Source organism: Penicillium samsonianum (genome assembly GCF_028829775.1).
Source record: "Penicillium samsonianum strain IBT 33392 chromosome Unknown utg000003l_segment0_segment0, whole genome shotgun sequence".
In the NCBI taxonomy this organism is placed as follows: domain Eukaryota; kingdom Fungi; phylum Ascomycota; class Eurotiomycetes; order Eurotiales; family Aspergillaceae; genus Penicillium; species Penicillium samsonianum.
In genome coordinates this window covers 4,474,187-4,498,375 of record NW_026643261.1, presented here as the reverse complement: position 1 = coordinate 4,498,375, position 24,189 = coordinate 4,474,187, and the positions used below count along the sequence as shown (strand labels likewise).

The following is a 24,189-nucleotide window of genomic DNA, read 5'->3' as shown; positions in this document are numbered from 1 at the left end:
GGTGGCTCTCGGGAAGTATTCGCACAGGACATTCAACTGTGTCATTGTGATCCAGGAATATCCTCAAGGCATAATATGTAATATCCGTAACGAGAGTGCAAATACTATCTAGGTACCTAGTTAGGTATGTCCTTTTGCCGAAATGCTGGCATTACTGTGATTGGACAGATCAAAGGTGGACCTTTTTACCTTTTTTTTTACCTTTTTTTTACCTTTTGATGCCTGATATGTCTGGCGACAATCGCAAATCCCCGTCAGATATTTTTGATCAACACATCTTAACGTTCGAAGACATTCGGTCTTTGGATAATTATCCGCTACATTCCGAATCTCTTCAAAAATGATCATGATGAGCACATCCCGTTTTTTCAACATCTCCTGATCTTTGAATACCCAAAGTGTGTGAATGGCGCGATTCTTAGTGTCTCTTGGCAGTACAAAAATAGTCGGCACCCTCTAATATTTGCCCTTAGATAAAAATCAAAATGAAAATAGGACCGAGGCGCGGCCACGGGTATGAATTTATGAGAAAGTGCAGGCGAGGATTAGTGTGACATGTGGATCATGTCTTATTTTCGAGTCTCTCGCAAACTTCAATATACCAGCCTACGGGGACGGTCCTATCTATACTGCTAATAAGATGTGTGCACATTGAAATTTGAGTAAAACGTTATCAGCCAGGGATTAGAGATCTATGGGTCTATTGAAGCATAAAATCAGCCTTGTGGCGTGCCGCGCGGCATATGCGTGTGCAGTTCAACTAAGCCTCCTCCACCGGCTGTCCACTGGCTGATTCCACAATGCTTAGTACAAAATTAAAACACTAAACCATAGCGGCGAGCATAATTAAGGCTAGATTGATAGGGAAATTGTCTTACCCGTCAGTCTAATTATACCGCGTGGCTTTTCTTTTTCTTTTTTTTCCGAGTCTATCAAATGCTAAAGCAAGTCTTAAGTTATTCTGATCTCTTTCTAGGGTACTCTTTTCTTGTCCACAAGCTTCCTCTCCCATTGCCCCTGATTGCAACACAATGCGGTTTTCAATATTCACACTTTGCACAGTGCTGTGCTCTCGGGTGCTCGGTCACCCCTATGCCTCTGAAACAACATCATGGATTTCAGCGACAACAACATCCGTTGACACTTTATGGGCTGTCTCGGAGCCTAGTGAGGTAGCCCATCTCTACGGGAAACGTGGATATGGCGAGATCCTCCAAGCCAGATACACCACTGCGACAACCGACTCTACTACATCCACAGATACCACAACCGATACAACCACATCGGAGACATCTACTTCAACGACATCTACGACCGAAAGTTCAACATCTGAAACCTCTACCTCCACCTCCTCAACATCTACAACCTCAACATCTGCCAGTTCGACTACCAGTTCGACTACTAGCTCGACTACCAGCAGCTCCTCGGCGACGACCAGCAGCACCTCATCAACGACAAGTTCCTCAACGACAACTAGCAGCGCCACCTCGACGACAAGTACTACAACTGCAACTGCAACGAGCACTTCCTCGGCAGAGCTGGACGGTGAGTGTACAAACACATCAAGCGCAAAATTCCCATCGTACTGACAATGCCTAGAATGGAACCGCAGGGGTAACATAGCAGCAATTGTATTTGGCTGTTGTATGATCTCGCTATTTGGCGGCATCAGCCTGATTTACTGCCTGCGTAATAGAGCAAAGGCACGCCGAATTGCAGCTAGGAAAGAGTTGGAGTCCAGCCCGTCGTGCTCGAAGATACCTCTTGTGGCCGCGAAAGAAAAATCCGCCAGTAACCTTGAGGTCGACCGCTCCTCTATGATGTTCACCAACCAGCCGGAGACGGAATACTTTCCAGCACGAAGCGCCCCATCAGTGACAAACTATCACAGCCACACCATCTCCACAACATCTCAGACCACGGTGTCTACTAGAGATCACACACCGCGAGGATACGCCAATGAGCAGAATACACCTTTGGTTTGAGTTGTCTAATTTATTCCAGCATTCGCACTGCTTCTGGGGTTGGGGTGTTCTTGCGCGATTTCTTAGAAGCATTACCATTTATTTGTAAAATTTTCAAACCAAGATGGAAAGGCTTTGAAGGCATACAAGCGCTATTTATATGTCTGCAGTAATGATTCTACCAGCGAGTGTATTTAGAATTGAAAATGAGACAGTCAATTTTTTTCTCAGAACAGTAGACTTTCCAAGGAATAGATCACGTATGAGAGCGTTTATAAGGAACTATGAAGGTAGAGTTTAACCGCCCATTGGATCTAAGAATGGCTATATATTTGGTATTCCAGGGGGAAACGAAACCTTTTGGTTCGTTTAAAACTACTCTCTGCCCACAGGCAGGTTTTTCCATCATTCATTTCTCCTCCGGATCCATAGGATTCAAGAAAGCGCTTTCTCAGGTCAACACGTCCCTGGTGGCGGCGCCCAATCCGCTCGTATATCCCACACCCTTGGAATAGAACAACTGAACCTTCTTGTTGTAGTTAAGAGAGTTCAGAGCCCGAGGCTTGGAACCGCAGAATGTGCCACTACCGGGCTCATAACATAATCGAGCATCAAGGATCCCCGTCTCGGGTTCGGTATCCACAAGATGCTTGACCCACTGGTTGACAGCACCATTGGCGGCATATCTATACAAACAATGGTCCAGGCTGATACAGAGACAGGTGTGACAACTGTGGAGGAGTAGTCATAAAATGATTATAATTTCATCAAGCACAGAGGAAATTGATTCAAGAATTCCAAGGTTTTGTATATCCGAGATGAGGATATTAATTCATTACTCTAGAGCTGTATATATGCCACGGCATATTCATACCGAGCAGGAGTGGAATTTTCCCCAAGGCTTCTTTGTTCTGCACAACCCCTGCCTCTAATTTTGTTCATTCTTATATTCAAGTTGAACATGGAATGATGTCAAGTCAGAGTGAGAAGCCAATTGGGTTAGTCTCATGGGGTTCAATCTCAATCAGAGGTTGAATCAATGACATGCCAATCTCCGCGGGAGTTGTATGGTGCAATTCTTTCAGGGTCATTTATATTGTATTTGAAACGACCATGAGGTCAGCACAATGAGCAACAACTCGGAAACCAGCTTCTCTTCTCTCGAGTTTCCTTCTTCTCCGTTCTCTCATCATCACGGTCCATGGACTCCTTCGTGACACTAGGATTATCAAGGTAACTCTCTCGGAACACTCCGATGGATTGGATCTTGAGGCTAAAGTCACCCTGTTGTGTCCCAAAGAAACTATAAAATCAGCACCCATATTCTGTCCTCCCTTGATATAAAGCTTACCTTCGAATCATGATCCGAAACCGCCTTATACGCGACAAGTTCAACGGCCTGGCATCTCCTACCGGCTTCCCCCGATATGTCGGTTTCAGGTCCTTCCATAACACACGCACTTCGCGCCCTGTCTCATTTGCGCAGAAATCATATTCCCACACAAGAGCACTTTGTTCACGACCATCCGGCCTCCGTTGTGGGATTTCGTCTGTCAGGGAGAAAGTGTATCGTTTTCCGTCCAATGGAACAATGTGTAGCTCAACACCGTCCTGTCCAGTGAGGTCCCATATTTGTTCGTCTCCGACCGTGCGTTGTGAGGCAAATCCGGCACCACCGAGTGTCTCAATGTCGAGATTGCCGTGAAACAGTACCCCTTCTGCCGTAGGCTTGAGATTTGACACGGATGATCCACCACGGACGCGGTCATCGGAGGAGGTCCAGCGACTGAGGTCCCAATCTGGACCGAAAATTATGTCTTTATTGGTAGGGGATTCCATCTTGAACTCGAAAGGTGTTGGGAGTCGGTCGAGACCAGTCCATGGGAGATAGATTGTGGGATTTGTCGCGAACTGCGAACTGCCCAGGTGCAATCCGATCGATCGATGGATCGGCTGGTTGATTGACAGTGTGACGTCATTTATTTTATAGTTGACCGATAAATGAAGTTTTGCGGCCTGACAAACAAGGCCATGAATATATATTCTACTGGACGTGTGCTCGATCTGATCTTCAAAATAAAATTGGGGTATATTGCTATTAGCTTTTTAACATGAATTCATATCTATTAGACATCGTAAGGTTTCTTTTCAACATCATAAACCGGCGAGCATGCCAGCCTACTTCTCTCTCGCAGCCATGGACCGTATACCTTGAACAGAACAGGAATAGGAATCATCACGATTGCGATACATCCAAGCATTGTTCCTGCCCATTGCACTCCTAGGTTCTCCATCATTTGGCGGGAGAAAAGTGGGAACGAGCAGCCAATAGCTGAGCGTAAGATCGTGTTCGCGGCAATAGTGGATGCAGCCCTGTCAATTGGGTTAGTCACTCGTTTTCACAGGAGAAACGTGGTTACATACAACGAAGGATAGCAGTCAACAATATAATTAAAACACTGCAAGAAGATCAAAAAGATCCCCGCTCCGGTGAGGAGCCCTGAAGCTACAGGAGCAATCCAGTGAATGGATGAAGTGTATCCGGTCCAGCCGAACCTGTTTGGTATTAGCTCAGAACACCAGACATTGTTGAGGGTTTCAGGAAGGGTACTCACCAAAACATTCCTCCCGCAAAAAACACAGCTCCTATAATCGCTGGCCCAAGGCGCCATTCGGGGATAGGCTTATCACCGTTTGCCGCCAGCTTCATCTTGTATGAACCCTGTATCAGGAGGATATAAACGCCGCCAAGAAGCTCGCCGATGATAAGGCCGATAAACGCAAGTCCACCGACACCACTACTCATTCCGTAGACGCCTTGGAAGACAGCAGGGTATGCGCCTAACAGAGCATAGATGAGGCCATAGACAAAGGAGATGTACAATGAGACCAGAAGCAGTATGGGCTCTGTGGCCAACATCACAATAGGCCGGGCAAAGTTGTTCCGCAGAAGCTCCGTGAGATCTACTTCCACTTCATCTTGCTTTGCATGGATGCCCCAATTGCGAGTCTGCCGGCGTAGGGTAGCTGCCTTGCGAACAAGGATGACTGGAGCATAAGTCTCGTCGAAGAAGACAAAGACTAGCAAGAACCCTAGGAACACCATGATTGCAGAGATATACATCGTCCACCGCCAACCCAGAGGACTCATTGCAATGAAGCCACCCACGAACGGTGCCGAAAAGGGCCCGATAAACACCGCCATGCAGAAAATCGACATCACGACACCCCGTTGTGTATTGTTGAACAAGTCTGCAAACACGGCGGGAACGACTGAAATTGGACTCGCCGAGAACAGGCCAGCGAAGAAACGACAGATCATGATAGTCTGTATATCTTTGGCAACGGCGCATGCAATGGTGAAGATGGCGCATCCGAAAAGTCCAAGAGATAGTGGCCAACGCCTGCCGATCAGCTCTGATCCCGGTGCCCAAATTGTCGGCCCGGCTGCGAATCCAAGGACATAGAGTGCCACTCCAAGTGAGCCAACTTCGGTGCTTGTGTTGAACTCTTCGCTGAAGCCAGAAATAGCAGCCGAGAAGACAGCGCTGGTAAACGATCCGGCGAAGGTACCATAACATAGGATGCAAACTAGCATTATTCTGTTGAGATATTAGCAAGTGTATCTTGGTATCGACAGGGAGGAACGGTAGTAAACATACCTCCTAGGTGTAGACCAATTGTATGGATGTAAGGGATCATTGGCTCCGTCAAACTCCACGACATAGTCTTCAGAATCTGGGAGCAGAGGTGGATACTCTTTGTTGGCACCCATAGGAAGCCATCGGTCACGGGGAGTAGGTCCTCTTGTAGAGCCTACAGTTGTTTTCTGTTGCAGTCGATAGGTGTTGATACGGGTAAGCTCGAGAGTGTTAATTTCCTCAATTGTGTCGTCGGATTCATGGCTGCGAGTGTCAATGGGATAGTCGATGTCTGGCTCATATTTGTCTGGGTGTTGATGGAGGCGATCCATTGTATGCTGTCATATCAAGGTTTGGGGATTAGACCAAGTGTTTGTGTGGGAATATACAAAGGCTCTAGTCGAGGAAGGCAACGCAGTATATGTCCCTCTTTCGGTCGGCCCATTGATCACATTTTTTCTTCCTAGTCTTCTGGGTCTTCGACCTAATTCTTGATCCATAGTAAAATGGGCCCTGATTGCTGCAAAGTGACCTCAACTAGGGCAAAAAGTTGGCCTTAGAAGATCCATACTTTTCCGCTGTGGCTTGAAGTGCAGTAAATATCCACTATCCAGTCACAGTGCCCTGACAGTGTAAGTCAGTGACCAGTTAAAAATCCATGTCGGATTCGGCTAGAATCGGAGCTGTGGCTGACAGCCGCTGTGGAGTGGTCTACCGAGGACAACCGACCATAGCCGTTATCAGTTTTGTCTCAGGCGACGGAAAACTCTTCAATCTGGTTTGTTTTCGGCTTATAATAACCAACAATGACACCATGCCTATATTATAGGCTACTTCTAGACCGATTCCGACACCCACGTGAAGCCGATTTGGCGTGTTAACCGTGCCGAAGCCGTCGGGGCGGAGTTCGGGACCCAGTTCCACTCTGTACGGGATACGCTCACTATATGATAAACAAATTTCCGTGAATATGATATTTCTTTTATTATATTCTAGTTGAAAGACCGCCGGATTGATTTGTTGCAACTATATATGTTTCTTGCTTGGCCATAACTATTATACGCGATTATCACGATCATCTTCCTCGTGTAGCTTCTTACAGAGGTCTTTCAGTGTACAGCCAGCCCATTCGAAATCGCTGGCCTCAAGATAAACTTGCGCACTAAGTCGAACCCACCAAGATCCCTGAAAAGGGAAGACTGGCATGAATGTCTTGTATGACTTGATCATCGTCTGCTGCATCCATTCAGTCACAGTCGTATCGGGATTATCTTGTCTTTTGACCAGACTCCCGTCTCCAGAAGTCGGTTTCCTGATAGGAAGGAGGATATTAACCATACAGCAGTCTGTCAAAGTATGGGCAACATTGTCTAGAATGACGGTCCCTAGAATATCTGCAACCCTTTGTCCACCTTTGCGAGAAAGCTGAATGCAGTACTCCCGAATCTCGGTCTCACCACCGCAGACCTTCTGTCTCCACCGGATGGCTTCAGGCACCGTTAAGAACGAAAAGTTGTCGGTTGTTCCAACGAACTCGAAATTGGAGACAAATTCTGTCTTTTCCCTCACTGACTCATTGGAACTAACACAAGATGCTTTCCCAGGCGACCGAGCAATGAATCCGTGGCTTGTTGGTAGAGTGCTTCGCACCATGGCTTGGTTGCGCTCAGGGACGTAAAATACAGCGCATCCGCGAGGAGTAAATAGCCATTTATGGCAGTTGCTAACCAGGAAGTCTGGGTCCAGCGAGGATAGATTAAGATCGATTTGCCCAATTCCATGGGCGGCATCAATCAGACTCAGTACACCCTCCGAATGGCAGACCGCTGTAAGTCCCTCAAATGGAAGCCGAACACCCGGGTTGGACGAAATTGTATCGAAAATAGCAATGCGCGGGCGGTAACCTTCCATGCGTGAATCCTCGATCGCTTTTCGAAATGCAAAAATCATCTCAGTGTCATCAACTGAATGCGTGAAACCAATCTCTCTCGTGCGAACCCTGTCTTCACTGGCTTCACAAACATAACTGGTCGTCTTACCACATGCTCCATATATGATATCCAACTGAAGAATCTCGTCTTTCCCATCACTACTCCATACCATGTTTTGCATAACCGTGTTGACTCCAGTGGTCGCATTTGGAACGAAGACAATGGTTGACTCTGGTACACCGAGGAAGTTACTCATGGCAGCCCGGGATTCGTCAAGCAGTTTAGGGAAACGATATTTGATGAATGGACACGGATTTGTCTCACATTCATCGCGTAGGGCATTTGCTTTGTTGCGAATAGCAACAGGCGATGCTCCGAATGATCCTGACGTAGTGAGCACGCCAAATAGCGTATAAAAAAGCTGATTTCTCTTACCATGATTCAGGTTGCGATAACCAGGGCCAAAGGAAAAGTGCCGACGCATTTCATGTCCAAATGGTGTCGGCTCATATTGACAAGCAGGTGACATTTTGCCACGTCCGCAATCTGTTAGGCTGGACATTTGAAAGGTGACAGTTCCAAAAATCGATTCAAACGTGATGATATTATTTCCCCCGCAGTCCCCTCTTTCTCTTCTAGGAGTGGATGCTACAGAAGGATACAACACTAGCAAGGCTTACACAGGCTCGGGCCTCGGACATCCCTGCGATACGATAGCACTGCCGATCAACAACTAGAACGATAGATGGGATGGGATAATATTGGCCCAACCAACGTTTGCCGACAGGATTATTTCCTCATTCAGTCATTCCCCATGCTAAACCTCCCAAGGTATCACTCCGCATTTTAATCCCCACACATGCTGTTTAACCCCAGGGGTCCGTGCATTCCATACAAAATATGCGACAGCCCGGAATGGTCAGTCCTTTTACTATGCTGTCACCATCTCAGTCCCACAGGCCCAGCATCTCCCTTAAACCAGAAGATGCAGAGTCAAATTCACTCACAGGACATGGAGGCAGACAATGAAAAAGTGGACGATATGAAGCATCATGAGCACCCGGAACTCGACAAGGGCGTCAGGATGCCGCCGGAGATGGGCACCTTACAGCGCCGGCTCAAGTCGCGCCATATTCAGTTCCTTGCTCTTTCTGGAGCTATCGGGACCGGTCTCTTCGTGGGCACAGGTCAGGTTCTTTCGTTGGCTGGGCCATTATCGACAGTGCTTGCATATCTCATCACCGGGTTTAATCTCTACGCGGTGATCAACAGCATGGGTGAAATGGCGACCTGGCTTCCATTACCTGGAGCTGTTCCCGTGTATGCATCTCGATTCGTTGATGAAGCGCTAGGATTCACTCTGGGCTGGAACTATTGGTATCAATTTGCTATTGGTGTTCCGATTGAAATAAGTGCAGCTGCTCTTGTGATCGACTACTGGCCCAACAACATTTCCTCTGCCGTGTGGATTACTATACTTTATGTGACTATTTTCGCCCTCAACTGCCTTCCTGTTCGGGTCTATGGTGAACTCGAGTTCGTGCTTGGTTCGATCAAGCTTTTGACCATTGTGGGGTTGATGTTGCTCATGTTCATCATCACACTCGGCGGAGCTCCGACACATGACCGCATAGGGTTCCGCTACTGGAAACATCCGGGTCCTATGAATACCTATCTGGAGGATGGATCCTTGGGTCGCTTTCTAGCCTTTTGGAAGGTTTTTATTCAGGCGACGTTCAGCTACGGGGGCAGTGAAATGGTGGTGATTGCGGCAGGAGAGACTGAAAACCCCCGGCGGAATATCCCCAAAGCCGTGCGGCGTGTTTTCTGGCGAATTGCCATCTTTTATGTTGGCAGCGTTTTTCTTGTCGGTCTATGTGTCTCCTCTCAAGATCATAGGTTGCTCAACGCCATTGATGCAGGCGCGGCAGGCGTGGGGGCAAGCCCTTTTGTCATTGCAATCGAAAATGGGGGTATCCAGGTGCTGCCTTCCATCATCAACGCAGTTGTTCTCACATCGGCATTATCAGCTGGTAACTCCTTCTTTTATGCCTCGACTCGAATTCTATATTCCACGGCATTGGATGGGAAAGCACCTCGGCTGCTCCGATTTGAGAAATTTGGAGTTCCGTATGCCTGTGTTGCCGTCACTGCCGCCTTGAGCCTACTTGTGTACCTCAATGTCTCATCAAGCTCGGCTGAAGTCTTTTTCTGGATTAGCAACCTAAGCTCTGTGAGCACATTGATCGTGTGGTCGTCAATTGCTGCGACCTATGTTCGGTTCTACCAAGGACTGAAATACCACGGCATCCCGCGGTCCAGTCTTCCATTCCAGTCACCTTTCCAGCCCTTCCTGGCCTACTTTGCAATAGTGTTCTCCTTGACCGTGGCATTCTTCAATGGATTTGATGCTTTCTTTCCTGGTCGTTTCAGTGCGAAGACTTTCATTCCACCTTACATTGACATTCCCATCTTTGCTTGTCTTTTCCTAGGATATAAATTCCTGAAAAGAACAAAATTTGTGAAGGTAGAGGACATGGATTTCTGGTCTGGCAAAGAAGAGATCGATCGACTAGAATCCGTGTGGGAAGAGCCTAAGCCTCGCAACTTTCTTGGTACGTGCGGATCCTTCTTTTATCTCCTTTGGCACCTTATCAGAGATACTGACGCACATTGCACAGAGCGAATATGGTTCTGGATTGCGTGAGCTTGAAAACCGTTCGGTACAACAGTCAATCTGTTTCACCAACGTCCTGCATCTTGTTCCCACCGACGGGTTTATATTGTATCTGGTATCAATTGAAAGCTCGAGTGGATTAAATACAAGAATCTTGACTCAATCCGTTTCCCGGGGTCTTGCCACGCGGGCATTGTAAGGGGTTTATCTCTTCACTTCTCACATGCCAAATCCATCATAATACAATATGTCTAGTCGCTCAGCACCAGATAACCGAAACTCCAAATGCACAAATAAATAATAGCCAAGGAAAATATGTATACACATGTGCTAGCGCAATCAACCACCAAACATCATGAAACACATGAGTCCAATCCAGCCAGCCACGAAGACTGCGGTCACTATGCCAGCGCCTGCCTTGTCAGCAGTTGTCACTGTATTCGTCATTTGACTAGAAGCATCACTGTCAGCTTCGCCTGCTGTTGGATTGCTAGTACTGTTTCCGCCAGTGGTCGAGGTCAACGGAGCAGTCTTGTTAAAATTGATCAAATTTGACGTGAAGATTTTTGTCGCGCTGATCTGTTCCTCCATTCCCATCCAGCCGTCCCATGTAGACTTGTACCACTGGACACCACAAGTGCCATTGCTGTGGCCCGTGCAGGATGCAGCGGCTGCCTGGCCCGATGTTTGGAGCTTCGCAAGAATGCTGTCAAATGTTGATGGAACAAGTAAAGCGGTAAATGCCAACCAGGAGGAGGTCAGTCCTTTGAAGAGGATCTCGTTGTTATTGCAGTTTTCTGCAGGCTCGCAGTAATAGTCTTCAATGATCCCACCGGTGAGGAAAAAGTTCTTAAACGTCGCGTTCAATAGACCATTTACTGCCGTCAGCCATTGAGTCTGGGTAGTCCCATTTGTCTGTAGGCAGCAGGGGTTAGTTCAAGTACTTTGACACGACAATGAAAACGTGAAACTCGAAATGGGTATTCCTCACATAGTCGTACATATACGCTGCCCCCATCAGGTAAGTGCCATAGTTATACGTCCATTGGGAGTTTCCTTGGGTCGCACAATCATTATCGACATTGGTAGAATCGGCAACATTCCATGTTGAGTTGCTAAGCAGAGGTGATGAGACAGACCAATCCCAAATCTTGTTAGCCCACTGGAGATAGATTGCGTCTCCGGTGTAGCGAGCTAGACGCGCAGATAACTGAAATAACCCCCCATTAGAGATCGCGTTTTTCATTGTATAGCCAGACTGGTAGGGCCAGATTTGCCACCGTAGACCACCCCCACAGGAGGATGTATCCCATCTTTTGATCTGAGTATTGAAGACACCCTGGGCTAGAGAAAGCCAAGAGAATCCAGTCGAGCGGTCCGGGAACGAGAACTCGGCGGCCGTCATAGCTGCTAGACCCCAGAACATTTGGTCATCGTTTCCCTTTTGGATCATCGGCATTAGATATTATTGCTTTTTCAGAATCTGACAGTGCTCACCAAATAAGAACTGTAGTTGGTAGGCATATAGTCCCCATCCGTACCGGATTGCCATTGCAACCCAACACTTAGTTCCTCATTGTATGTCGTGTCGCCAGTAAAATGCCAGTACTCTAACAGGGCCATAAATAGTGGAGCTCCTTCCCACCATTTGTCTGGAAAGGCTCCAGGGATTTGACCGGTCTCGTTGCCGTAATAGTATTTCATCATAGCGTAAGTCGAGGTACTCGCGGCATCTTTGATTGACTCTGTCATGAACTCAAACATTAGCTTCTCGTTCTCCTTCATAATTGACATGGAGGGATAATCTAGACTCCACCACGTACGTTCATCGCTAATATCCAAACCGATTGCGCGTGCTACGCTCGAAAAGAGTAGTGCAACGACAGCGCCTCTGAAGGGCAACCACCCCCGAGCATGTGCATATTTTCAAGGTGGTGTATGGGAAACCATACAAATTTCACCAACGAGAGATATCAGAGAATGGGCGTAAACTGGTGTGCTCAAGAGAAGTCACTGAGGCATCAAGGAATGAAAGAAAATATTTTCTCCAGAAATGGACACTACCAAGTAATCTCATTTTCATAATATCATTTTTAAATATAGAAGGGCACGCGTAATCCTCGGCGCTAGCGTCGTCAACTCATTTCATAGTGGAGTGTAAGCCAGTTGTGGGGCCAGATGCCAAGCTTTTACAAGCTTTCTCGGTTTTGATCGAAATATCGTGCAAGGCATAGAGTAGATCGTGATCGTTCCGTCGCTTCTCCCGATATTCAATCAGATTGGCTTTGTCTTTGGTCTGATCGCTCATTTTCTAGCAGGCTTCACAAATCATGAGAAGAATTTTCGGATTTTTTCTCGTGCTTGTGGGAAAGTTCCCTTCTCCATCGGTACCCCCGGTAGAAAACAACCCATAGAGCAGGAGTGCCCAACACCCAAAGGCCAGCAATTAATGTAGCCGTCCATCCAATACCGATGTGTTTAATCAGAGGGGACGCAACAGCCGTGGCTCCAGCACCCACAAGACAGCGAAATAAATTATTTGCTGCCGCAGCAGTGGCGGCGCTTTGGTAATTGATATCCACAACCAAAGTACTCAATGTGTTGAATGCACTTGTGGTTGTAAGACCAGTGAAGAACAACATCACAAGTGGTCCCGCCAGCGGAGTGCGATACTGCATCACCCAACCGTAAGCTAGGATGCAAAGACTAGCCAAATAGATCAGTGGGAGAGTGATCGCCAGGCGTGCTCGTTCGATGTTAAACTTTTCAATTCCCTGCTGTCGGTTCTTGTGTATGATCATTCCCTGCAACTGTGCCTCGCGGCGGAAGTTCCAATCCAAAAGTCGGCCAACTACCCAACGCGAGCTTATGCTCCCAATGCCCATGGGAAGATAGCATAGTCCAATTTGGATAGAGTTGAATCCAAATCGACTCGCCAACTCGGTCGACAAAGTGCTAATAACGGCCATGTACCCTGCGTACAAAAAGGATCCGTACAATAGGACCAACCCCATCTCTTTTTGTGTGGCTATCAAGAGAGCTGAAATTGGGGTTGGACGCTGCTTCAGTTCCTGGACGGTGGAGTGATCGGCGGTCCCTTGTTCGTCGTCAAATCGTGATGTTCGTACGAATAATGTCCACAGTGGGCGATTCCACGAGGCTGGCGGCACGGACCCATTGCCCACGACAGCTCGACATGTCTCAGGAAATACAAAAAGCATGACCACAAAGCAAACACCCGATAGAATGACTAGGAACCAAAATATCGATCGCCACCCCAGGAAATGGTCCAACAGCCCACCAATAACGGGGCCAAGCGTCGGTCCCAGTGCCATTCCAACCCCAGCGTATCCGATGTACTTTCCTCGCTCGGCGCGGGTCGAGAGGTCGGCTACAACAGCGCTCCCCAATGCAATGGTGCCACTGCTGCCTGAGGACTGCACGCAGCGCAGAATCATTAGTGCCGTAAAGTTGTTTTGCAAAGCAAGGCCAATATTAGCCCCAAGGCAAATGACAAATGCAATGATATATGCAGGACGGCGCCCATGGATATCAGAAAAGCTGCCAATGAAAGAGGGTGCAAGTCCTTGAAATATCTACAAATGATCAGCTTCATAGTATCTCTGTCTAGCTCGGTGGACCTTACCAGGTATGTGGTGATGGTCAAGTTGATCAGTGACACAGAAACATTCATGTCGCTAGCCAAGGATGGGAGCGCCGGCAGATAAATACTGCTGGAGAGAGGTGAAATTAGGGCCGCAAACGATCCCGCCATAATAACGAAAGTCTTTTCGCCATTTGGCAGGACACTGTAAAGGGGCACCAGTTCATCGTCGATGGCTTGAATTTCCTGATCAAGTTCTGGTTTTTTGTATTGACTTTGAGTCGCGGTGTGAGGATTCTCTCGATTGACCGCATGTTGTATCTCGCACAAGAATGATGGACGCGGCTCGGTTGCACAAGAATCCTGCACAGGCTGCATGGCCGAGAAGTCTAAACGGGAACGTCATCTTTCAGGGGATACCCAGAGGATATGTAATTTTTTTTCATTGCGGTCGCGCTTAATTGCAAGCTCAACTTTTTCTACTTCTCTCATGTTATGCCTGGCGTTAACGCGTTAACGGGCCGTAACCGGGATTGTTGGCAGAGGAGGATAAACAAGTGGGCCACGCTTGGAGAGTGGAGCACTTGTGTGTTCGGGCTCTGATCACATGATATTCGTGGTGTCTTAGGCGGAATTTATATAGATGTTGAGAAAGTTGTTTCATACGCCAATAGTGAAATAATCAGACAATCCAGCAAACTAGCTAGATTTAGGATTGACGAGATTTTAAATCTAAAATCAGGCAGCCAGTACTCAGGTTTCTTATATTGCTGTGCAGCTTCATGAAGATGGTGATATGTGCCATCTCTGGGCCGTTCGATCTGTACGATTCGCGAGATTGGTTAATGGTTTTGTGAGCTATCCTGTCCATGCATTCATACTTCACAACTTGAAGTGATGGATCGTTCTTTCCTTTTTTTGATTGGTTAGCATTGAAGTATCTACCTAGGTACTCCTTAGAAGGGCGGTGTACCATGGAAGGGGTGGGCAAGGTTCAAGGTTTCCTTGGTCCTCGAGCCTTGACGTCTAAAGACAATTGAAGGCACTTGAAGCGCGGTGTATAGCATTTTGGGCTAGATTTGCATAATGATCGCTATTCAAATGGTTATCATATTGACTGCAGGCCTCTTTGGTGGTCTGCTGTCCGCTTCCCCTTCCCCTTCGGTGCCGCGATTGCCGATAATCGACTTGGGATATTCTCAGTATCGGGGAATATCACTATCCAATGGGGTTGACGAATATCTTGGGATTAAATACGCAAAGGCACCCTTAGGCGACTTGCGGTTCCGAGGCCCAGAAGATCCAGAACATACTGTAGGGGTTTTGGATGCATCATCCGTAAGACTACTATCCTCCCTGGCTTCAGCACATTAAACTGACTCGGATAGTTTGGACCCCTTTGCGTTGGGGTTGGAGAGTCAACTAATGACTCCTTAGCAGAGGACTGTTTATTTATCAATGTCTGGCGGCCAACAAACGCCAGTTCGCATTCCAACTTGCCTGTCTGGCTGTTCATTCAAGGGGGTGGATACGCCAACAATGCGAATGGCAACTATAACGGCAGCGAGGTCGTTCAGCAGTCTGGTGACAACATTATCTTTGTCAACTTTAATTACCGCGTCGGTGTCCTTGCATTCCTTGCCAGTGAGCATGTGCGAAAAAATGGAGATCTCAATGCTGGACTGCTCGATCAGCGAAAGGCACTCCATTGGGTTCAGAAGCACATTCGCAAATTTGGGGGTAACCCAGACCATGTAGTCATTCATGGTGACTCTGCTGGTGCAGGCTCGGTTGCCCATCATCTCACTGCGTACGGTGAGCGCAATACAACCCTTTTCATTGGAGCGGTGGCAGAGTCGCCGTTCTGGCCCACTCAAAGAACAGTTGCACAGATGGAGTTTCAGTACGACCGATTCGTGAAAGATGTTAGTTGTGACAAGGCAAAGAACTCATTGGCATGCTTGCGTTCTGTGGATATTAAAATGATCCAAAAGTTCAACGTCGACAAGCCGTTCCCAGGAGGCAGTCCCACGCCAGTCCCCCAGTGGTATTTTCTTCCTGTTATTGATGGAGACTTGATCCAAGATCAACTTTACAATCTGTTCAGTCAAGGAAAGTTTATTCATGTGCCCTTATTAGTCGGTGATGAGACAAATGAGGGCACCGACTTTGCATACAATGCAACCAGCAAATCCGAAGTGTCCCAGTTCATGAAGAACAATTATCCCGGACTCTCGCATGACCAACTCAACGCCATCAACAAGGCATACGAGGACGTGGAGCCCCTTCCTAAGCACGGGGCTTATTTCGCATCGGCCGCGGGCGCTTACGGAGATTCGACCTTCACTTGCCCAGGGAACTTCATGACCGCGGCGATGGCTAAATCATTCTCGTCCCATCGCGTCTGGAATTATCGGTACAATGTCCGCGACCCCACAAAAATTGCAAATGGGATGGGTGTTCCTCATGTATTCGATTTGCCTGCGATTTTTGGAATAGGGGAAACCAATCAGCCAACCTATTCATATGCCAGCTCTAACGCAAAGATCGTGCCCATCACCATGAACTACTACTTGAGCTTTATTAGAGTCTTAGACCCCAACATTTACCGGTACAAGGACGCCCTAGAATGGCAACCATGGGGCTCAGGAGCCGGGCAGCGACTCAAACTCCAGACAAATTCGACAGAGATGGAACCTATTCCCCGCTTGGAGTTAGAGCGTTGCTCGATGTGGGAGGATTTCGCAGCAGATATGCAGCAATGAATGATATATGATGCTTAGAGGGTTTGTGTCACATGTTATGCCAACCTTGGAAGTCACCCATTGTATGAAAAAGCATTGATAAAAAGTAATACAAAGTCATTACACGCACATATGTAATATGTTAATATGCCTACATATGTTTTATGTAGTATTCTCTGGTGAGATCTCTGTCGACATTTCTAATTACCGACTTTCTTGTGAGTCGTGAGAACAGACTCTCCGTGTCCTCTGTACTCTGGCTCGGTTCGCAGAAACAGTCCTAGAAGAGTCCGGAATCCGTGGAAGCTCTTGCCACCACCACCTTCTTTTCTTTTCGTTGTATACCTTGTTATTTGCCTGCCTTGAAGGTCTTTGCCCTCAATAAAAGAGTCAAAGTAGTGTAGATTCCCAGTACCAAGTCCAACGACTTTTGTAATCGTGGTATGTTGATCCAGTTTCAGTGTTGAAGAAACAACATTGTAGCACAAGAAACTGGAGGAACAGGAAGCGATAGAATGGACATCAGATCAACAACCATATTTTTCCATGATAGCTCGGAATGACGGGTCCCGTAAAAGCTCTGTTGCAGTAAGTCGTTTTTCTGGGCAATATTGAAACATTTTGCACATGATAGAGTTCATATTTTGTCGTTCGATCGGATCGGCATCGGGACGAAAGTGTGCAATTGTTTGTTGAGGCAAGGTCATGATCCGGATTAGGCGTTTGAGATTGATCATACCAGGAATCAATCTCACCGGGGCGGATATAAAGGCCCTTCCATTTTTCAGGTAGTGGACCTAAGCGTGCAACAAAACCGCTGATTATTCCACCCTCGACCCAGCTAGGGAAAGGCGTAAAGCGAAGATAGAGCACGGTAAAGATAACCATATAACTCCACATATCGCAGGCAAGACTCGGATCCTTTCCATGAAGACGTTCTGGCGAGCAAAATTGTGAAGGGGGGTAGCCTAGTTGAGTCTCGCTATCGCTAAGCTTCTTCGCTAGACCAAAGTCTCCAAGAAAGAATTCCTCCGTGCGCAAGTTCTCAGGAACCTCAACTGCTCGAACAAGCTCCCCCTTCTTCCAAAGGTCGACAAAAGGTATGGTTTGCTTTAATGGCCGGCCGACTGCCTCATATTTCGCACTCCTATTAAGATTGTGGAGAGGGGCCATCCCCCACATACAGTTTCTCTCATTTAGATCTATAAAGTGTTCATTAGAATATGATATAATACAATAGTCATAGCATACCAGAAATAAAAGGTAGGGATACGCCCACTTACCACGGTGTACAATTCCTGCTGTGTGTAAATGTTCGAAGGTTTCTAGCAATTGCCGAGCAGCGGACATGCGACTGGCCATAGGGATCTTTTTCAACTCAATAGGGGAAATGCATTGACCCATCAAAGGGAACACTAGGACCCTATGTTCGTTTCCAGGGATGAGGAAAGTTCCTAGATACATCACTAGGTGAGAGGTATCCTGCACGTTCTGAAGTATTTCGTTCTGCATGCGGTATTCGTTTTCCCCCCAGTCCCCTAAAGACATGACTTTAAGGGCCACATCCCTCTTATCATGAAGGTCATGGGCCATCCAGACAGTAGAGCCGCCGCCAAAGCCGACTTTATGCTCGACCAGATATCTCTCATTCAGGACTTCTCCGAGATAAATAGGATAAAAAACATTCGGTGTTTCCTTTATAGCATACTTATGCCAGGGCTCTACAACCTCTTCGAGATCAAGCCCCTCATCTTCATTGCTCACAAAGTCGCCGAAATCTGAGGTATCATCAGGCCGCGTTGTAAGACCAGCAATCCCAGGCAATTGTGAGACAATGGCAGATAGAGGTGACAAATATATCCGGGGAGTAGAGTGTGGAATATGATCGCGAGTTCCGTGCTAGATAGAAGGGTTGACTGCTTTTGGGTTCGGCCCGACCTATTACCTACCGACCCCGCATTTCCTAGGTTCCCCCAATCAGGTTAAGCCGATCGCCTTGGCCCTCCTATATTCTAAGGTTGCCTCCTTGTCAATAGTGAGCCTAAAGAAAATCAGCCCGATTCTTCCTCTCTTGACGATCACGCAACTCGCACGATCTTTGCTCCACGGCCTGCCAGCACCTCATCACTTGGTCACGCGCGAGCTCCCGCTCAATGAGCATCCATTTTTCTGGCTCAATGGTTCTGACCAAACGAACCCTCCGTCTCCGAACCACGAGTCCACAAAGACAAATCGAGCACCACCTAGACCTTCATTCAAAGCAGCATTGATACTCAGCTTTAAAATCACAGCACGCAGGAAGGAGTAAAACTTTGCTCTTTGCGGGTCACTATTGACACTAGCAAGCTTCGCGATGTGAAAAACCAGTATGTTCGCCGAGCGCGAGTCGACCACGCGACCACAATTTTGCACAGATGACAAAGGCGATGGAGTACCTCTGGATTGCAACCATCATAGGGCAGGGGGAAAAAACAGCCTAACTGCTCAAATGCAACCCGTTTGTCGTCCTGGCCGTGCGCGCCGCGTTGAACTGCAGCCACAACATGATCAAGCGATCGAGAAAGCCAGGGTTCTACCAGTGACTCTCGTTCCAGTGTCTCGCCTCCGTAACTCTGAGGTCGCAGTCTCATCGGGGGAACCTCAGTCTCAGCCTCCTCAGAGCTTGACCATAGCTGCTGCTGCCTCTCATCAGTTCACTCGTTCCGATATAATTCTTGTTGGAATTTGCCAGGTACTGAAGCGAGCAGGGAATCCCTAATAAACATTTCGACTAGGATCCCAGATCCTCAAGAGATGGACAATAGAAAGGAGCTCGTTATCGAGAATGTTCACTGAGAAAAATAACCGCCCTGAAATGTATGACATCGTTAACTCCTCTCGTCCACGGGTGTGGATAGTCGAGTGTTCTATCCATGCTGTGTAAGATTTCTATTCCTCGTGCAACACTGCTCTTGCATTGCACTCCGACTAATCCCGCGAACACAGCCATTCCACCAAGGTTGTCCAAGTGAGGGGTAATAACAAGCCACATGCCTGGAGGATTCGGAAATCTGGGGAAGCTCATTTCTCCACCCTCGCCACCTTCTCCACCTTTCGTCACCCTACACTCTTCCATGACATGTAAATACTCACGCAATGAAACCAGGCTCATTAGCTTACCTCCCTTCCCTCCCCGTTGAGCTGGTCGAGCTGATTGCAGGCTTCCTCGACGCAGATGGCTTATTGGCACTACGTTTAGTTTGTCGCGAGCTTCAGAGGAAAACGTTTCATCACTTTGCGCCGCGGTTCTTTTCATCTATCAAGACCGACCTCTCTGAAGACAGTCTACGTCGTATCAACGCACTCTCGCAGAATATTGCATTACGCCCTTACGTGAACGGGTTGGCGTTCATGCTTCAAAATGGTGTCGGTCGCGGCTTAGTTTGGGACCGTCATCCATGGGGTCCTATCTCCGCTCCTCTAGAAGTCGAAGCGATTCGGTCTCTGCGTGATAATTTGATCCAGAACTTGACTAATTGTCGATCGTTCTTTATTTTCTGTCGATACCCAGAGGGCCATCCGGATATGAGCCATGTCACTATCACGGACGCTGTCGCGGTGTTCTTTGCCCTGGTCGTCGATGCTCGTCTGCCGGTTTCGTCGTTCCATCTCATATATGCCAACAAATACTCGCGCACCTTAATCATGGACATGCGTCGTCTTCCCAAGCTTCTCTATCGCCAACCTGAATTCAAGATTGTGTGGGGCAATTTACAAAAACTCTCTTTAGAACAATATCTCACGTTGGATAACTTCGGTTTCCTACTTGAGCTTGTTCTTAGCGCTCCAAATCTCCGAACTCTCCTATTGAACCTCGGTTCCCACGACTTGGCATCTGAATTCATTCATGAACTGGCTGAGAGTGCCAGCTTTTCCCAACTGCGCGAACTCGCCTTGTTCCGAACATCCATGCGGGGCCCCGATCTCCACAAGTTACTCGCCAATATCCGCCCAAACTTGATGTCGCTCACATTATACCATGTTTCCCTAGCACCAGGGAGCGATTGGACTCTATTTCTCAGGGAGCTGAGTCAGGGATTTCTGGCTTTGCAGAGTATCTCGCTATATTATCTGTGGGCCAGCACGCCTGCTAAGGGACTCTTAACCTTTCCAGATATCCCAAAGACACCTTCGTTGTGTAATTCGAAGGGCCAGCATCTCAACGTATTTTACTCTGAAGATCTCAAAACTCCCACTGTTCTTGGGATCGAGTATTCTGGGTCGAAGATGTCACATGTGTTGAACTTATTACAGACAAACACTGAAAGACCTTATTCACATTAGGACATGTTACCTCTGTATGATTTTTGAACATTTTACATTCGAGGCGTGTTTTTATTACGATTGTCACTCTTTTTCTTTTGGACATGCCTCGGAGGCTCCGAGAAATATTTGCTGTGTACTGTTTTGTCATACTAATTCCCACGCTCTGTTTTCAATGCAACGGCACAGTACAGAAGTTCTCAACGTTGAAGCACATTTCTTCTGTAGTTGTTCGGGATTTTCTTGATGCTGCAGCCAAAATGCGTTGGGCGGCATTATATTCGTGGTATAGGAGGTCAAGTGCAACTATACAAACCAGACGGTTATGAGAAGGCAGCAGAGATGATTCTTCAAACCGCAGTTATCAGTGCATTTAAGGAACGTTTTGTTCGAGGTATCCAAGGGCCTTTGTATAGCAAGTAAGCTAGAAGTGTCTTCATTCATTACAAGCAAGATATTGACTCAGATATTGACTCTTAATACAAATTCACATCATCCCCTAGGCTATCTGAAACCCTTCATATCATCAATTCACATCCTATACCGTGAGTGTCACTTTCTCCACATTTCTTCCTGTGATTTCAATCAGTGTATTCTTGATATCTCCTTCAAATGCAACAGTCAACCGCAGCTGTTCTTTCGGCCAAAGAGTCACATAGTTGTCAGACCAATAAAGCGGTGCAATCTCCACGTTTTCGGATGTATTGATAGCATTCAGACGAATGAAAACTGCCGGTCCTGCAGATTGATTTTCGAGCACGACCTCAGCATGAGTCAAACCATCGTCTGCTGGCGACTCCACGCTGTGTAGTGAAGCCTTCAAAGTAGCCGGTTTCAGTGTTTCCAGCTTGGTGTATTTGGCAAATTTGGTAACTGGTGTGGTGTACCAATTAGACTTTGACCAGTTCAAGACATCCGTGGTGGGAGAGAGCCAGTAAACATTGCGACTAAGGACAGCTTTAGATTTGGGATCGCTGAGCGTGAGACGGAGGAAGCCAATATCTTTGACCTTCTTGATTCCGGCAAGCGAAGCCACCACCTTTGAGGAATGGGGTGTTGTGTTGCTCTCCACCGTGGCTCCAGATATTTCTTTTCCATTTGAATCAATGAAATCCACCTTGATTTGCCGATTTCCGTTCTTGTCAAGCGAGTGGTTAATCAACCAAATGTTGTGGCTCTCATAATCATAGGCCAAGTGTTCCATACGCGCTCCAACCTTGGTTCCGAAGTAGGCTGCCATAGGGCTGAGGTAGTAATCAAACAACTGCCAATGCAGATTTGGCCAGGCACTGTTTAACATCCAGTAAATAACTCCCGTGGCAGGTCGGGTGGCATTTTGCTGCGTTCCGTAAGCTTCAAACTGGGATCGGGTGGCCTCATAATCTGCCATCTGACTTTTAATGATGTAGTCTTCCAGGCTAGATGGCTTTCCGTATCGGGCAAAAAGAGCCTTGTTGTAGAGCTTTCGGTCGTAAAATTGCGAATCGTAGCGGGACATATGATATTGCGTTGCATCTGGTTCTTTCCAGAGTGTTTCCAGCTCGGCATCAGACATGAACTTTTTCAGGCTACCCATCTCGGGGGTTCCAACTCCGGCGCCCAATTCAGATCCAAAGCCAAATGCCGCTCCTTCTTTGTCGTTGTACCAGTAATTTGGCGGTACCCAATCGTACGGGCCGTCCATCTTCATTCCGGATGGTCCAAGAGCTTCGGGGTAACCACGCTTGCTGGCTGATGCAATGATTGGGTTGGGCCAATCCATAACTTTGAGGGCATCTAGATAAATCTCGGTGGCCTGCTCATTCGGCCAGAAGTCTGAGCCCACCAAAAATCCGAGCATCGAGGCATGACTTTGCATCATCTCTGCCTCGTGCAGCATTGCTGCCTTCGCAACCGGGTAGTCTGACTTCCCCCATTTGACACCGTCGGCCTCGTCGTTGTACTACGATTTCTTTTTGTCAGTGGTCTGGTGTCTCGGGTAGAGTTTTGAGAAGACTTACCTGCCACCCTTCCCATTTATCACAACATTCCCAACCTGCCAGTACCATCATCCCCATCTTATCTGCGAGATCATAAAGTTCTGGGTGTTCCTGTTTTCCCTCCAAGCGCACAGTATTGAGTCCCATGTCCAACATGTAGGCGAAAATCTTCTGTAGCCTGTCAATATCGAATCGCAAAAACATATCCGGCCCGTATCCAGCTCCGATGACCTGGAAGGGCTCGCCATTGACGGCGAATTCGGTATCATTGGACTTGTTCAACTTCGATGATACATGGCGAATCCCAAATTGTTGGCGAATCGAATTGTCTGACACCACCTTCTGGGGTTTCTGGATCACAGCGCTGGCCTGTACTGTGTATAAAGGCTGCTTACCCCAAAGGGCAGGCCACCAAATATCAGGGCTTTCAATTGACACACTTATAGAGACCGTTTTTTTCTCGTTGGACTTCAAGTCAAATGTCTGGCTAATTTGCACAGCTGCGGAGCCATCTGGCCCTTTTACAGTGCCGGTGATCGCTACCTGGTGACCACTTGATTCGTGGTTGGTCAAATCAGTTCGGAAGGTGACCTTCACCGGCCCAGAGTTGGAGTGGGTAAAATCGGTGAGTACGCGGAACGGCGACATTGAGACCGCTCCGGTCTGAGAGACCTCCACATTTCGCCAAACGCCGGTGCCATTGTCGGCTGGGTAGGGATTCCAGTCCACGAACCCCTGGGCAAAATCGCGAAGATAGTTGGTTGGGAACGCGCGAATGAGAAGACAATTGGTTCCTTCCTTAACATGCTCGGTCAAGTTGTACTGGTGGCCGCCATAGGAGCCTTGCTGCTGGTCGCTCGATGCAATGAGCACTCCATTCAGATAAATGTCTGCCTTGGATGTGATTCCGTGTGTCTTTAGGGTGAAATATTGGCCGGTGGATGGGTTCAGTGCAAACTCTTCTCGATAAAGCCAGGGTGCGTCGAACGTGGAGGGATCGGCGATAGATTCCATATTGTCCGAGTAGAACAAGTCTGTCTCGTTGTATACCCCATTCTCGATAAGCCCAGCCATGACAGTGCCACGAGCACCAACCCGATACCATGATGAGACATCCTTTCCTGGTTTGGAGAGTACATCCATTCCACCTGATACTTTGGTCGTTGATTGGAGGTACCATCCCGGGATAGCAGCAATATCACCGGCAGAGGCGACAAGGGGTTTGGAGCCGGTGATCACTGCACAAGCACTGGCACTGATAGCCAGCGCTATGCAAAGTTTACTCATGCTCTTGAACATGATCATTTGGTTGCTCTGGTTCTTCAGAGGCCAACAGTGATGTTGAGC

General features: G+C 47.6%; 11 protein-coding genes across 11 annotated transcripts; 5 read left to right on the top strand and 6 right to left on the bottom strand.

Annotated features, from left to right (window-relative positions):
• Nucleotides 1-1,031: 1,031 nt before the first annotated feature.
• Nucleotides 1,032-1,985, top strand: N7471_005321 (uncharacterized protein; the record flags this gene model as incomplete). Its single annotated transcript, XM_057278040.1, has 2 exons — nucleotides 1,032-1,545; nucleotides 1,600-1,985. 2 exons carry the CDS (start codon nucleotides 1,032-1,034, stop codon nucleotides 1,983-1,985), a joined length of 900 nt encoding a protein of 299 aa, XP_057137650.1.
• A 1,098-nt stretch (nucleotides 1,986-3,083) lies between these two features.
• Nucleotides 3,084-5,937, bottom strand: N7471_005320 (uncharacterized protein; the record flags this gene model as incomplete). The annotated part of the gene is made up of 6 exons (XM_057278039.1): nucleotides 3,084-3,267; nucleotides 3,316-3,917; nucleotides 4,175-4,337; nucleotides 4,389-4,520; nucleotides 4,580-5,566; nucleotides 5,627-5,937. 6 exons carry the CDS (start codon nucleotides 5,935-5,937, stop codon nucleotides 3,084-3,086), a joined length of 2,379 nt encoding a protein of 792 aa, XP_057137649.1.
• Nucleotides 5,938-6,263: 326 nt separating this feature from the next.
• N7471_005319 (uncharacterized protein) lies at nucleotides 6,264-6,556 on the top strand (the record flags this gene model as incomplete). Its single annotated transcript, XM_057278038.1, has 2 exons — nucleotides 6,264-6,383; nucleotides 6,446-6,556. The coding sequence occupies 2 exons, from the start codon at nucleotides 6,264-6,266 to the stop codon at nucleotides 6,554-6,556; spliced, it is 231 nt and encodes a 76-aa protein (XP_057137648.1).
• A 105-nt stretch (nucleotides 6,557-6,661) lies between these two features.
• N7471_005318 (Pyridoxal phosphate-dependent transferase major region subdomain 1) lies at nucleotides 6,662-8,065 on the bottom strand (the record flags this gene model as incomplete). Its single annotated transcript, XM_057278037.1, has 1 exon — nucleotides 6,662-8,065. The coding sequence occupies one exon, from the start codon at nucleotides 8,063-8,065 to the stop codon at nucleotides 6,662-6,664; it is 1,404 nt and encodes a 467-aa protein (XP_057137647.1).
• Nucleotides 8,066-8,521: 456 nt separating this feature from the next.
• Nucleotides 8,522-10,243, top strand: N7471_005317 (Amino acid/polyamine transporter I; the record flags this gene model as incomplete). Its single annotated transcript, XM_057278036.1, has 1 exon — nucleotides 8,522-10,243. One exon carries the CDS (start codon nucleotides 8,522-8,524, stop codon nucleotides 10,241-10,243), a length of 1,722 nt encoding a protein of 573 aa, XP_057137646.1.
• A 309-nt stretch (nucleotides 10,244-10,552) lies between these two features.
• On the bottom strand, nucleotides 10,553-12,103 carry N7471_005316 (glycoside hydrolase family 76 protein; the record flags this gene model as incomplete). Its single annotated transcript, XM_057278035.1, has 3 exons — nucleotides 10,553-11,128; nucleotides 11,205-11,654; nucleotides 11,711-12,103. Coding segments are annotated over 3 exons (1,419 nt in total), but the record flags the coding sequence as incomplete, so codon positions are not given.
• Nucleotides 12,104-12,534: 431 nt separating this feature from the next.
• On the bottom strand, nucleotides 12,535-14,195 carry N7471_005315 (uncharacterized protein; the record flags this gene model as incomplete). The annotated part of the gene is made up of 2 exons (XM_057278034.1): nucleotides 12,535-13,809; nucleotides 13,860-14,195. The coding sequence occupies 2 exons, from the start codon at nucleotides 14,193-14,195 to the stop codon at nucleotides 12,535-12,537; spliced, it is 1,611 nt and encodes a 536-aa protein (XP_057137644.1).
• A 708-nt stretch (nucleotides 14,196-14,903) lies between these two features.
• N7471_005314 (putative carboxylesterase) lies at nucleotides 14,904-16,582 on the top strand (the record flags this gene model as incomplete). The annotated part of the gene is made up of 2 exons (XM_057278033.1): nucleotides 14,904-15,155; nucleotides 15,206-16,582. The coding sequence occupies 2 exons, from the start codon at nucleotides 14,904-14,906 to the stop codon at nucleotides 16,580-16,582; spliced, it is 1,629 nt and encodes a 542-aa protein (XP_057137643.1).
• A 179-nt stretch (nucleotides 16,583-16,761) lies between these two features.
• On the bottom strand, nucleotides 16,762-19,326 carry N7471_005313 (protein kinase family protein; the record flags this gene model as incomplete). Its single annotated transcript, XM_057278032.1, has 7 exons — nucleotides 16,762-17,053; nucleotides 17,301-17,763; nucleotides 17,845-18,339; nucleotides 18,511-18,524; nucleotides 18,759-18,998; nucleotides 19,043-19,239; nucleotides 19,297-19,326. 7 exons carry the CDS (start codon nucleotides 19,324-19,326, stop codon nucleotides 16,762-16,764), a joined length of 1,731 nt encoding a protein of 576 aa, XP_057137642.1.
• Nucleotides 19,327-19,696: 370 nt separating this feature from the next.
• N7471_005312 (F-box protein) lies at nucleotides 19,697-20,884 on the top strand (the record flags this gene model as incomplete). The annotated part of the gene is made up of 1 exon (XM_057278031.1): nucleotides 19,697-20,884. The coding sequence occupies one exon, from the start codon at nucleotides 19,697-19,699 to the stop codon at nucleotides 20,882-20,884; it is 1,188 nt and encodes a 395-aa protein (XP_057137641.1).
• Nucleotides 20,885-21,158: 274 nt separating this feature from the next.
• On the bottom strand, nucleotides 21,159-24,189 carry N7471_005311 (putative glycosyl hydrolase). The gene is made up of 2 exons (XM_057278030.1): nucleotides 22,864-24,189; nucleotides 21,159-22,805 (listed from the first exon to the last, which is right to left on the bottom strand). Exons 1-2 carry the CDS (start codon nucleotides 24,145-24,147, stop codon nucleotides 21,402-21,404), a joined length of 2,688 nt encoding a protein of 895 aa, XP_057137640.1. The 5' UTR covers nucleotides 24,148-24,189; the 3' UTR covers nucleotides 21,159-21,401.